Raw genomic sequence first — 14,234 nt, forward strand, 5'->3', positions numbered from 1 at the left:
TAACCTGACAATAACCGTGGCCATTGCAGTCTATTTACTGTCCAGGAACAAAAATCTAAATCAAAGGAATCCAGTTTGTTGTAAATGACATTTCATAATATGGAATAATGGGATAAATCCATTGACAGAGAATTGGGGATATTGTGATTAAACTTAAAGCATAAACTTGATCTTTTTCCATCTGTGAGAATAGCCTTCTCACACATTAACATTTCTTCTCTTATCTGGAAAATACAGCAACTGTGCCTTTAGCTAGCAGACTGATTCTGAGTCAAACTGCACAGAAACAGTTTATGTGTTTGGTGATATTTGATGAGCATTTTTAAAGGCTGTATGGGGAACTGTTGCAACTTTAATGCCATCTGCATGCGAGCGCACGTGACAGACATGGGAAGAAAAACGAGGATGTGTTGAGATTGCCGGCAGCACCATGGGGTAACATTACTTTCTGATTTGTTGATTGAGTATCTGTTTTGCATCAGCTGGAAGCATCACCAAGCTGCAGCTCATAAAAAATTAACCCGATTAATATTATGTATTAAACTGCCTATCAGATTTAATTACTCATTAATTGCAGGTGCTTTAACACCTAGTTCCCGATCATTTTGGCCCACTTTTATCTCTGGTGGGAGCTGATGTTGATGTTACATGGTTAAAACAGTTAACCCCCCCCCACCCCCGTCTTTCTAACTCTCTTAATGGAGATACCTTTTAGTTCCTCATATATTAAGAAGCAACTCCAGGGTTTTTCTGGACACTTCTTATTAGTGTGGAACGAGGAGTCCTACTCTGCCTCACTTGGTGTTTCCCACGACCTCTCTATTAAGTGAGAGTATTCAGATCATGTCCTGAATGAGGAGTCAGGTGAACGTCTACGGCATTCAGATTATCTGAGACAGTATTATGGTTTTATAGGCCATCTGTGTTAGACAGATTTGACTGTACATGACTGCCCTCCAAAAGGGAAATAGAGACGTTCTTTTTAAAACTGCTCTCACCTTCAACTGCCTGACACCACTCAAACATTTTAGTGCACCAAGCAGGAAAGAGCCCATCTCCAATGACGTCTTGCCTTGGCCAGATGTGGTGAAAAAGATTTTAATCTGATCATTTGAAATTCTTCCACTCAGGGGTCACCTTTGGTTTGTTAAGTTACCTTAAAAAAGTTGTGTTTGTCAGTGTGTGAACATTAGATCAGGTAGATACGATCTTAGAGATCACTGCCTTGTACTTGCAATTGTGTTTGAATAGGAGGGTGGTTGCAGACTACTGCCAACTTGTCTTTGTCAAATGATTGTGTGTAACTTGTCTTCTGTGTTAGTATTTTCTTTATACAAGATGTCTCGTCTTAAAGCCCATTTACAAGGAACACTATTGAGCCACAACTGATGGACAAGAAACAAGTTCAAATCTTTTGCCATCATTAAGAAACACTGGTCTTTGATAACACTGCATGATCAAAAACTAATGGAATTATGACATGTAATGAATAAAAAACCAGTAGCACAGAGGTGTTGTTTTCTATGAAAGACTGTGTTTTCTTAATTCTTGCTGATGCATTTTCATGATAGCCAGTATGGGATCATAAAGGAGATATGTGAGAAAATATGATGAGCTAATAGTGGAGGTAGTCGTCAGCTTTTTTCATGAATTTCTTCTTTCATTTGAGGATGGAAGCTCATTTCCAGCGAGTGGCACGGGAGTAGCATTCGTATATTATTTGTATAATATTCAAATTACATTAAATTATGGACTTTTGAAAGTGAACATGGACAAAATACTCTCGTTTCACTTGTTAACTGGTTTAAATCACTGTTGAAGAAAATCAGTCAGTTTTCTTGTCCCATGATTCTACTAACAGGGACCACTAGCACATAATTACATCTAATCTAGGGTGCATTACACACAACATAAAATGTCATACACCAATGACTCCCACCAGCATTAATGCTCCACCAGAACCATACTCGATGGGCTCAAAGGGATGTTTGGCCAAATCCAATTCCCCCTCAGCACAGACATGCCTGTTGTCCGTAACTGACAACCTATCCTATTTCAAATAGCAGTCCAAACTAAAGTCAATAATGATCAGCAAAACAGTTTATGTTTTAGTTCCTAAACATAAAAAATGAGATGCAAAACGCCTTCTGGTCTTTTTCAATATTTCTTTTTTACAGTTTGGTTTATCCAAACTGTTCCACCATACAGTCTATTAAATAGGTCCAGTGATTTGTCTTTTTACACTGGCGGTGTCATCATGTCATAGACTTAACACTGCACCAAACAATATCTTTTCCTGACCTGCACCCACAGAAATACATTAGACATAACACACTCAAAGAAACTCCCCTTTTATGCACTCATATGACTAATACACCCTGTTTTTCATATCTTATTCACCCACTCACACACCCACACGTGGTCTAAAGAGAATTCTGACTAGATCCTTTTAAAGCCGGAATAACATAGTTTCCTCTTAATGGCCTTTTTTGAAAGACGTTTTCTCTAACTGCACAACTCTGTTTTCTTTTTGCTTTTGGTTTCAGAAAAAGCAGGCATCAAGTGTTGATCGGATCACTCTATATGGCCTGATGGTTAAGCCCATTCAGCGATTCCCTCAGTTCATACTGCTCCTGCAGGTATAAAGTGTTGTTTTTAGAGCCTAGTAATTTTATTTCTTTTATTTTAATCAATCTCTTTATGTCTTACTTGCTTTCAATATAAGAAACCTTGGTCACATTAAAGGCTGAGTATATAGACTAATAAAGATGAAAAGCTGCAATGCAATGGATTATGGGTTTTAACTCCAAAGTACATTTCCTCGCATACTTTCAAAGCACGAAAAGTAGCTAGCCACATCAGTTTTTCATATTGCTGTCTTTATGTCCTAGCTTCCATTTTCCATTTTGAGCAAAGATTTGGATTTGAGCTTGACTTGCTGGATCTGCAGTAGCTCATTTCATCCCTCAGTAGGCATTGATTATCCATGAATTCCAAAGATAAGTTATGAATGTGAATCAGGCATTTTCTTCCAGCCTAAACTCAGTACTCTAAAGAAGAAGTGTATGCATTAAATTATACATTACAGGGAAGTAGACCTGAAGGTGCAGCTGAGATGCATATCAAGAAAACATTTGACTTTTCACTGGGTCATAGATGCAGATGGAAGGCACAGCACAAGCATGTTAACAGACATCTGGGGGTTTTAAATCTGTTTTGTTGATTGTGTGCTTTATAGAGCTAACACTGGAAGATCAGTGTGATAAACATACAGTGAGCATTTGATCCTTCAGGCCACATTAATTCATTGTATTTTAGGATAAAGGTAAAAACACTGAATGGCTTATAATTCTAACAAGTTATACCTTTACTTAAAACTTTTTTGTGACCTTTTTTAGGACATGCTTAAGAATACGCCAAAAGGACATGTGGATCGCCTGCCCCTGCAGCTTGCTCTCACAGAGCTAGAGGTGCTGGCCGAGAAGCTGAATGAACAGAAACGAGTAGCCGACCAGATTGCAGAGACTCAGCAGCTAGCCCGCAGCGTTAGTGATCGCTTGCTCAGTAAGGTGACTGGATACGCATGCACTCCCGCATAAACATATCTACATTTGCACACACGTACATATGCCCCAATCAAATCAGCTGTGAACCAGTCCACTGAGCCCTCTAACTCCACGTGTTGTTATCACTGTGAGCCAAACACCTATAATTAAACTAGTATAAAGCAATCACTTATATCACTTTCCCAAACATTAATCTAGGGAGGCATTTTTATTTAGAGAAATTACCTCATAGAAACGATGCCCATTATCATCCCAAAACAGTACCAAATGCAGTGGCAGAGGCGTTGCTTCTCCATTACCACTCTGAAATTACAGTCCTGCTGCTGCGAATCTGAACAAATGCTGCTCTGAATAAGAAGAATTAGGGGGTAAATGAGACATTTAATTGGAAACTGTAAGAGAGCTATCTCTTTCACCCTGTCGCTCTCCCTCTTCCTTTCTCCCTCTCTCTCCTCTTTACCTCCTCTCTATTCCCCTCTTGCACTCCATTGCTTACTCTCTTGCTTACCTTCTCACTCAGCTTATATACTCTTCTTCTCTTTCTCTAGTGTGACTGCTTTTTTCTCTGTCTTCTTCACTTTTTCACCCTCCCCTTTTTACTTCTCTCTATCAGCCCCTGCTTTCCAGGACTCCGAGATGAGCTGATTCGGCCAATCTCCTCCACTCACACAGAATTCCATTTGCTGCGGTGACACTGCAGAATTCCAATAGGAAACACTCGCCTCTATTGCCCCCATAACTATCCAATGAAATATTCATTCTTTGTCTCAAAGTATCTAAGTCACCAGAACAGGACAGATAACCATGCGAGAGAGTTTCATACACGCACATACACAAATGCACTCACATGAGCGCACATGCACAGTGCACTGCCGTGTGTGTCTATTGATGCTTGAAGACTTTAAGAATGTATTCTCATAAGAGCCCACATCTCGAAGGAGCTGTATGGTTTTGTGCCCATCAAATAGCAGTCCAAGTCAGACTAATGAGTCATTCTGTGAGCTATCTGAGCCAAAATCAGCTACTTCTTGTAGATAGGACATTCTGTTTTCTGAAATGTGGTCAGCTGCGTTGTTGCACTGCAGGTTGTAGAATGAACGCAGCAGAGAGTTTCATTATTTGCTAAAATTCGTGCCTTTTAGCGAGCACAAACATCAATGTATCAGGATGTGAGCTTCATCTTTGAACTTAACCTGGTGCTTGCACTACAGTGGTATTCTTTTAATTGTGATGAGTCTAGCTTATTTTGGTGCAGTGTGCATAAAATAAAAGTATTGATTTAGCCAGTCATAAAAGAAGCTGGACCAAAGTGATAAAAAGCTTTCCTTTGCCATTTCTCTTAGACAAACATATGGATGACTGAAAAGGAAAGCATGTGCCAACATAGTGTAGCATAAATTCCATCTGTTATTGGATTCTTTAACTGTGTCTCTGTGTGGGTGTTCGTGTTAAAGGGGTGCACGCAACAGCTAATGCATTTGTATACCCGTGTAGTTGCCCTGTTGTGGTGGAAAGGATTGCATGTCCAAGTGTTCATAAGCTAAGCCAGTTTGGATTCTGTGTTAGTGGGATGGTGGAGAGCATAGTATAGGCAACAGGACAAGGAATAATTGTAAGCATATTTCTGAAGCATTGGGCGAAAAAAATCCGGGCAAACCTTTCTTGCCCTCAAATTAAACTGAAGGTTGGCTTTATGATCCTCTCTCATTACTTAAGAATAGTATGAAAAGCAGAGATAGGCAGAAGGGCATGCGTGGGCTTACTTTAACTAAGTCTGTAGAATAAACGTGCTTTAGATGTATTTGCGTATACATTCAGGACACACACATTAAACGACCTTGGGAAGGATGAGTGTGTTGCTAATCCCTGATGAGACATCTGTTCCTCCAAGCCTGACTTGTGCGTCCTCCAGGCACTGAACTCCAGAGGACTGGCCCTTTGTGATACTGTCTTCTGTGCCTCTGATCTGATTGCTGTGTCCCTTTTAGCAACTGAACTCGGAGCAGGGGTCACTCGTCCTTTGTGAGACGCTTATTGAGACTGTGTATGGTGAGCGGGGACAAGTCCTGAAGTCGAAGGAGAGAAAGGTCTTCCTCTTTGATGATGTACTCATCTGTGCCAACATAAATGTCAAGTAAGTCCCTCTTGTAGAGCAAATTGAGCTAAATGCCCTTGCATCCTAGAACACTTTGCTAATGCGTTCCTAATGTGTAGTTCTAGCATGAAGTTGTGTGCAAGTTGCGAAAAGACAGTGTGGTACGCTGCACGGTTAGAAGAAATTGCTATTAGGTGGCAAAAGGCTCTAATGTTGTGCCCTAGGTTTCGCAAAGATATTTTGGAAAACTGCATAGTAAAGAGAAATAGCTGCTAGGGGTTTTGAGCACTATCTGGAATTGCAGCAGCTTTATCAGCTTTAAACAAATGGTAGAATACCTAACTACAGCTTCAGGACTTCTAGATTACTGACATAAAACATTTTTTGGTTTCTGTCCAATTTATCTTATGTGACAGCACCATTGATCACATCTCTCTCGCTCACTCTCTTTCTGCATTTCTCTCACTCTTCCCTGTCTCTTTCTGTCTGTCCCTCTCTTTCTTGAGAGAAGTAAACAGGAAAGGGATTTTGTATATTTTGCAAAGCCCCTGTCAAAGATGTCGCTTAAAGCCTTCTTGTTCAGCCTTCAAAGCAATTATCACTCTTCGTCTCATTCAACTCGAGTGTCCCGAAGTTGACTTTGTCTGCCCTCCAGGAACTTGACAAACCGATCACAATGTTGATTGTCTGCGTGATTACAGGAATACATGAATAGCAATGAACTCCTCCTCACAGCCAGGGGTACAATTTTGGTGAGGAACATGGGTGATCATAAAAATTCTAATTCCCACTACCAACCACCTTTGTAACATTTCGCAGAGCATCTCGTTCCATCGAGTGTTTGGTGTAGTGCTTTTAGCGGGAGCATTTGGCTAGAGCGAGGTTTTCTCTTGAGTTGTTTTCCTTTTAATTACATCCCTCCTTTTTTTCCTCTCTCCGTCTCTAACAGAGGGCCTCCAGATATCAGCAGCCTAGTCCCTGTTGGCCCCAAGTACACCATTAAGTGGAGCGCCCCCCTACTACAGGTGCAAGTAGTAGAAGTTGGGCAGGAGGGCTCTCAAAGCAAAGACACCTTGTTCCAGCAGAGTGGGGCTAAGAGGCCAAGTGGTACCTTCACGTCAGGTAAAAACAAGAATGCGAACACGCCAAACTGTCTTTTCTCATTTATTTTGTTAATCTCATCACTGGGACTGACTGTTAGCCCCAGCCCTTGCTTCCGACTCAGCAAGCCTAATCTGAAGCATCGCATGGAGGGGAGGAGATGCGTCCGCGCTGCTTGTCACTCTGATTGAGGATGTGTTTGTGAGGAGGATAGTGATGATGGTCACTTGTTCTCATCTGCCTGGGGTGTTTTATCTTGGAGAGCGATGTGGGGCTAGTGAGCCCCCTGCTGCATCATCCTCGCAGTCTCATTTCACTCTCTGATAGACCACAAACACATCTAGAGTGGAGTCATCAATCTGCAGAGATTATTCCCTCCCTTTCCAGGCCCAATTAGAGAGCCAGTAGCTGTAGATAGGAATCTGTGGTTGAAACACTAGTTCTCCCACCACCCCTCACAAAACTCTGGTGTATACAGAGCTTGACGAGATCCCTGATAAATGTGCCATGGGAAAAGGGAGATACAAAGCCTTATCAGGATGTAATGCTACACACTTTTTAAAGTTGCAGCTCCATGACTTAAATATTAATGGCGCCTTCTTCAGAGCTCTCCGTGTCACGCTCGGTGAGCTGCTAGTGTTTTGAGAGTTGGTTTAGATTCTCAGAGGATTTAGTTTTCGCAGTTGTTCAGGTAGTCTGTGGTTGTATACTCACTACATTGCTGCAAGGTTTTGGGATCGTTTAGGGTTAGCTCTCACCCACCTGTCTGTCTTCCTTACCTGTGTACAACTCTGCAAATGTTATGCCCCTGAGAGGTGCTGGATACTGATTCTAACATTCTCTGTTCTCTTTTTTTGCCATTTCGACACAGTGTGGTAATCATAATCATGTCTATCCAGAAACCTCTCTGAACATCTGGGGGCTGTTTCCCAAATTTTCATTCTGACTGGCTGTCCCATCTATTTAGAGTCCCCTGTGATGTCATTCAGGTTTCGGGTGTCTAGTCTAAATCCTTCTCTCGCTCAGCATGGCTCAAAATGGAGTCATTTTTCATCTTCTGCAGGCCCCAGTACCCTTCTTTATTGAAGAAAGCTGGCCTTCAGGGACATGCAGGCCAGTCTTTTTTACTCTACCCAATGAATCTGCCTGTGTCTCTATCGTGTTGTCTCTCTACTTCTTTTTACTAATACACAGAAGACCTGACAATGTTTATGGGTTGTTTTTTTTATTTCCTGAAAAGCCAATTGTGCCATTTGTTTACTCTCATGCTGTCTTACCTCGTTTTGCCCTTTTTATTGCTGCTTCCCTTTTGACCCACTCCCAGAAAAGCTTTTTTTTTTTGTCAGAAGTGTAACAGCGGGCTTTGGCTGGGAGTCAGACAAGGATTTTGGTGCAGGTGTGAATCTGCATTGTCTCTAAAGCTACCAGCTAACATTACCGGTACAGCAGCTGAGTGCAAGGATGGACCCCTCTGGGCTCAAGCCTTCCACACCAGTGAGTTATATGCCTGGCGGCTCGTGTGGATAGCCGTGTCTGAGTGTATAAACCATATCGTGCCTCACCAACTGGATTACGCTGGATTACAACTCAGCACATTCACCTCTCTGGCCATAGCCAACAGCAAGCCCGCGAGGACTCGACAAACCTGCACAGGGTTCCCGGCAGTCTCCTCGGGGAGAAAAGAAAAACGTTGTTTTTGCGGCTCGCAGCCCACCTCTTTGTATTCAGATGTCTCACCTATTGATTTCCTTCCACAGATGACAGATGTCACTGTCTCTCTGTGTCAAAGATCCATTAAACCCCAAAAGCTGCAATGGAGCTTTTTAGATGAACAATACCAGGCTATCTCTCTCTGTCTCTCTCCCTTCCCTATTTTGGCTATACCCTAATTTCACGTATGCACGTGAATACACAGAAAGCTGCAGGTCCCATTGGACATGCATGCCTCACCAAGACTGCCCACCAGTTCTGCTCTTCTGCTACTTTATTGTGTGGTAGTGATGACAGTGCAGGACAGCTCTGGAGCAAAAGCTACCTGCAGAATTTAATTAGGTGGTTCTCATAGTGCCTGCTGCTTGGGAGATGTGGGCCAGGGGAGCTAGGACTGAGGATGGCAGACAGGAGGAGACGCAACTATTGATTCCTGGCAGTAGGAGAGAGAGACTTTGAAGGAAGCGGAGCTCAAATCGATGCTGAATTTTGCGTCTAATGAGACACCTGCATTCCTTTTGGCCAGTAAAAGGGCATCATGGCTCCAAGTAACAGTTTCTCCATCTAATTTTTTTTTTTACTCATAAATTCACTCTCTGTAGTTCAACAAATAATTAAGATCGATCCATCTGCACATCGAACCTCTTTTATTAGTGCCACTGGAGTTTCAACAAAAGCAACTTTTCTTTCAGCACTTCCATGAGTTCTAAGGAACAACGTCACCATGTTCTTTACAGTTTTTGAACACTGTGACCTTGAAGCTTTTGCTTAAATATATAAAATTCTTTTAAAACCTAATCTGGCCAGTTGGTCCATAAACTGAGTACATTTATAATATAAACTGAAGTGGGATTGAATCAATTTATTTTTTATCACTCAATTAACGAGTGATACCGGTACCGGTCCGAGGCCCGGAGGTTGGGGACTGCTGCTGTAAACTGTCCACTTGTTACAGCTTCTCAAACCTGAAAAGTCTCTTCATTATTATCCACATTTATTTTTGTAACAGTAACATATGTAATATATTCCCTCATTACTAGCAGTTGTTGAACAACGTCTTATTCTTTAAATAACAGTAGAGGTGGTCATTTCATAAACTCTCCAACTTTGTGTGTTGTCTCTTAGGTAGAGCAATCCTAGGCCCTCCACGGCTTTACCAGGAGCTACAAGAGCTACAACATGACCTTTCTGTTGTGGAAGAGGTCACTCTGCTCGTGGGTACATTGGAAGGGACATATCAGGTACTTGTCTCTTTATGCGACTTTTGCTGTTCCCGGAGTGTCTCACAGGGAAGTGTGTATCCCAGAACATTTGTAGTACAGCAAAATTAGCTGAAAGACAAGGCACTGGACATTGGCTTTGTCAGTCCAGCTGACTCTACGGGCCAAACCACAAAAGTCACAGTGTGTCGTTTGTCATATGGCTGCAAAGGCAAAATCTCTCAGAGTTTGCTTAGAGAACTTAATTGTCAACTATAGAAAAAGAAGAAAAAAATTTGCACTGACCTTGAGGCATGCTGTTCTCCTCTCAGAAACCGCTTTCAGCATCACAAATTATTCATAAATGCGTTATCTCAAGGCATGGAATGGAAATGGTTGAAGTATGGAATGTGTTCTGTAAACTGACAATACCTTCTAAGCCTTGAGAACACACTGAAGATTCACAGAGGTAGCAAAGACAACAATGAAGTATGCTCAGTTAAATTAAATCTCTGAACTCAGTGTAAACTCAGTGATCACATTTGGATAGTGAAAAGACCGTTTGGGGAGTCTGTTTCTGTTCCTGTAAAAGATATTGCAAAAGGCTTCAAGATGTTTTAAGTATGAACAATGAGATGTATAATATGCTTCTTGGATCACTGGTTTCAAATTCGTCTAATTATCAATAGTAGCACAACTGTGAGAATGAGATGCACCTCTCATATATTAAAGGAGTGTCAGATTTGTTATGTTGCAAAAGAAGCTGTCAGTACCCCTCCTGCAGAGTTTAAATCAGGGCACAGTAGTGCAGCACTGTCACATTAACAGTGCCATACACTGCATACAGTAACACCTCCGGGGAGGTATACTCCAGCAATCACCAAAGAACCTCTCAGGCTAATGGTGGCACCTTTGCCTCCCTGCACTTAATGAGCATAATGTCCTCAGGAAGAGTGATATTCACCTTGCACTAAATGACATTCACTTTCCACAGAGTTCTAATATTGTCCGCTGAACAAATAGACAGAATATCTCTGCACAGCTCATTGACTTCAGAAAATTGATTTGATTCTGTTTGACTTGAGGGTCTATGTTTTACTGTAAAATGGATACTGGTACTGAAGTCAATTCAGAATTTCGCTTGATAAGATAAAAATGCTTGTTCAATATGTTATTTGAAGCACATTGCCTCAAATCACCTACTGCAGTTTTTTTTCTCAAATGGATGTGTGGCAGTTTCTCAGTTTGTGTGCAACAGTATCAAGTACATCTATAGTATACACCTGTGCTCGGTGCACTTGGGTCTGTGCTAGATGACCTAGTGTACGCTAGAACTGAGAAACAATTTTTAACTGTGTGTTTTTCTGTCAAAGAACCTCAACACCACTGTGGCCCAGGACTGGTGTCTGGCTCTGCAGAGGCTTATCCGCATCAAAGAAGAACAGATCCAGAGTGCTAACAAATGTCGCTTACGCCTGCAGGTGCCTGGCAGGCCAGACAAGTGAGTAGTATTTCACATACAAATGTGGATCCAAGTAAAATGTACTGTTTAAGTGTATATGACATGAAGAGTAAAAACAAAACAAAACACCATTAACAGTAGTTCAAAAGTGTTTTTTGGTAAATGGTTTAAATGTTCAAATGATGAAATTACCAAACACTGACACAACCTGGCAGTCACATAAACCACTAAACGATAACACCCAGTGATGAGCGTTTTATAACCAATGAGTATATTAATTAGTTATTATATTACTGTGCATGTTCTATCACCGTGGAGAATTAGGCTTATGCTCGGCTAGAATCCATGCTCCCTATGCTTTGCAACATTTTTACTTTTCCATGCCAAGCAGCCGCCGAGGCTGATAGATGAAGCCCATGCGCAACGCAAAAAAACTGCAGTTCCTCAATTGGACACTTGAGCTTGAGTCATTTAAAAATTCCAACATTTTAGTAGAAATAAACATGTTTAAAATCTAATTGAAAAGATGTTTTTGGTCTTTATGATTTACTTATTTTTTTATATAACTGGCATACAACATATATTTCAACCATTTAAATTATATAAAGGCTTAAAGTTGTGACTTATTTGGTTTTTGGCACTTGGTGAGTGCTATTTTGTCTCTGTTGTGAGAGTGAGAAAAGTGGTGCTTAAAAACACAAAAATCTACAACCACAATTTAAAAAAAATGTTGGAACGTTGTGTAACTTGCAAATCAATACAGAATGTAATAAGTTACAGATATTGTGTTTTAAACTGACAAAAATCTAAAAGATAAAAAATGGCAGAAAAATTCAAAAAACGTTCCAGAAACATCTGGAAACTGAGGAGACCAGTTGCTTGATTTGTGGGAGAATAATGTTGTCCCCTTATTGTCGGATATAGGATTCTAGCTGCTCCTTGGTTTTCTTTGCTCTTTGTTTTTTTCTGTTCCGTGTTATCAAATGTTTTTATTTGTCAAAGTCTGGACTGCAGAAAGGTCAGTTCAGGACTCAGACTCTTTCATTCCTAAGCCTTGTTGTTGTAATAGGTGTAGTATGCGGGACAGTATTGTCTTACTGAAATATTCAAGGTTGGTCTAAAAACTCTATATATACACCTTTCTGTATTAATGGTGCCATTTCCGTATGCACAAGTCCATACAGTCAGGATTTGTTATTTTGCTCTGATAACAAGCTGGGTGGTCTTTCTTCTCTTTAGTCTGAAGAACATGGCTTACATTTTTTCAAAAAAAGAATTTACAGTTTTCCGTTTTCCACTTTGCCTCTTTCAATTTAAACGAGTCTTGGCTCAGAGAAGACAGCAGCGTTTCTGGATCACGGTCACATATGGCTTCTTCTTTGCATGGTATAGCTTTACCTTACATGTGTGGATGGCATTGCAATCTGTGTTTACAGACGCTGATTTCTGGAAATGAGTCCATGCAGTGATTGACACGACAAAGTCAAGTCTATTTTAATGCAGTGCTGTCCAAGGCCCCAAAGGTTATGAGCATCCAATACTGAGTTTTGACCTTGTCCCTTGCACACAGAGATTTCTCCAGTCACTCTCCATTTTGTGTTGATATTATGTATTATTATGATGATAAGAAATTCAAAGTCTTTGCACTGGGAAATTTTATTCTGACAGGGCAGTTTTTTGCAGAATGGTAAACCTCTTTGAGGCTCTTTTTTTATACCCAGTCACATTGCTGACCTGTTGCCAATTAGCTTAATTAGTTGCAAAATGTTCCTCCAGCTGTTTCTTTTTAGTACCATTTACTTTTCCAGCCTTTTGCTCACAACCTTTTAGAGTTGTGTTACAGCCATTCCATTCCATTACTAGCATAAGCTGATTACTGCTCTAGGGCTTTTCTAATGGCTGTCCACAAACCGGTCGCTGATTTCACAGTGGGTACATCCATCTTTTATATACAGTCAGTTACAGTTCCAGCTGGCAAAAGCTGTGGCTGGAAGCTTTCTGTTTTTGGGTACATTTGTGCATATGTTGATACATCTCACAACATTTCTTAAGTGCCTTGAGGAAACATTTACAGCTTTGGCACAAAAATTCACTTGGACTCATTTGATTAGATTTTAGAATTCAGAGGTTAATCTCCTGTTTCAAGAACACAGCATCTCAGGAACACTTGAATTCATTTATATTTGCAGCAAATGGTCACGAGTAAATGTTGAAACAAATGTTTTTGGCATTTATTTTTTTTAACATTGACTTTTTATTTATGGTATTTTTTTAAATGCCTAAATTCATATATTTTTATATTTGTTAATGTGACAGAGGCAGAAAATACTGGAAGAAAAATAGGAATGGGTAAAAGCAACAGGAATTGTGGTGACATACATGCTCTTAGAACCGTGGGCCAACAGGCACCTTGACCTTTTGCAAATCAGAGGTGGGAACAGTTTGTTCTGTCGTGACTGCGTAATTACCCAACTCAAATAATTCATTTTATTCAGTGCTTGGATTGAATAATGAATTGTCTCCACAAAATTTTCTTTTTCGAGCGTATAATGAGAAACGTTTTTTGCTTTGGCCTTTACTTAACTCTCGGCCCCTAATGTGTAATTTTGATGAATTGCCCGGTAATATCTTTCTACATTTACGGTGTGTTTATAGTGTCTTGAAATGCAAGATATTCGGTCCTATAATTGGATTTCCTAATATAAATGTTGTAGTCTTATAGTTCTTTTATTTAGTTTTATTAAGTCACAGAAAATTTGTAAAATGCAATACTATGAACTTTCAGGCATGTTTTCTTCAATAGTCCAAACACAAAACAACATTTGATTTTTTTTATTGTCTTAGGTTAAAATACAAAGCTGCATACAATGCACAGAAGGTTACCTTGCACAGAAGTGCTAGTGTTACATGTTGAGGTGCATCCTGGTGGGTGGATTGACTAATGAATGACTGAACACCTACTTAGAGACCAACAAAGACGGCAAGGAGAGAGCATATGAGTAGCTTAGAGTGCTGGAACAAGAACTGGAAAATAGCAAATAATGGCAGATTATAATGGATTCCATTTCGTGGCTTCTGCTGGGAATAGGATAAGAAAGAGG

At 40.5% G+C, this 14,234-nt stretch overlaps 1 protein-coding gene across 4 annotated transcripts in view; it reads left to right on the forward strand.

Moving 5' to 3' along the window:
• The window catches only part of arhgef10la (Rho guanine nucleotide exchange factor (GEF) 10-like a), a 113,348-nt gene that overhangs the window by 37,050 nt on the left and 62,064 nt on the right, over nt 1-14,234 (forward strand). For all 4 annotated transcript variants that reach the window (XM_085353418.1, XM_085353420.1, XM_085353419.1 and 1 more), the window contains 6 exons: nt 2,547-2,639; nt 3,399-3,569; nt 5,555-5,700; nt 6,611-6,783; nt 9,598-9,713; nt 11,045-11,172. In XM_085353418.1, the coding sequence (XP_085209544.1) occupies nt 2,547-2,639; nt 3,399-3,569; nt 5,555-5,700; nt 6,611-6,783; nt 9,598-9,713; nt 11,045-11,172 (827 nt within the window). The remainder of the gene's footprint in view (nt 1-2,546; nt 2,640-3,398; nt 3,570-5,554; nt 5,701-6,610; nt 6,784-9,597; nt 9,714-11,044; nt 11,173-14,234) is intronic.

The sequence above is a fragment of the Diplotaxodon limnothrissa genome, linkage group LG5 (genome assembly GCF_057381915.1).
Source record: "Diplotaxodon limnothrissa isolate DT_005_m linkage group LG5, D_limnothrissa_male_GT1.1, whole genome shotgun sequence".
NCBI lineage: Eukaryota > Metazoa > Chordata > Actinopteri > Cichliformes > Cichlidae > Diplotaxodon > Diplotaxodon limnothrissa.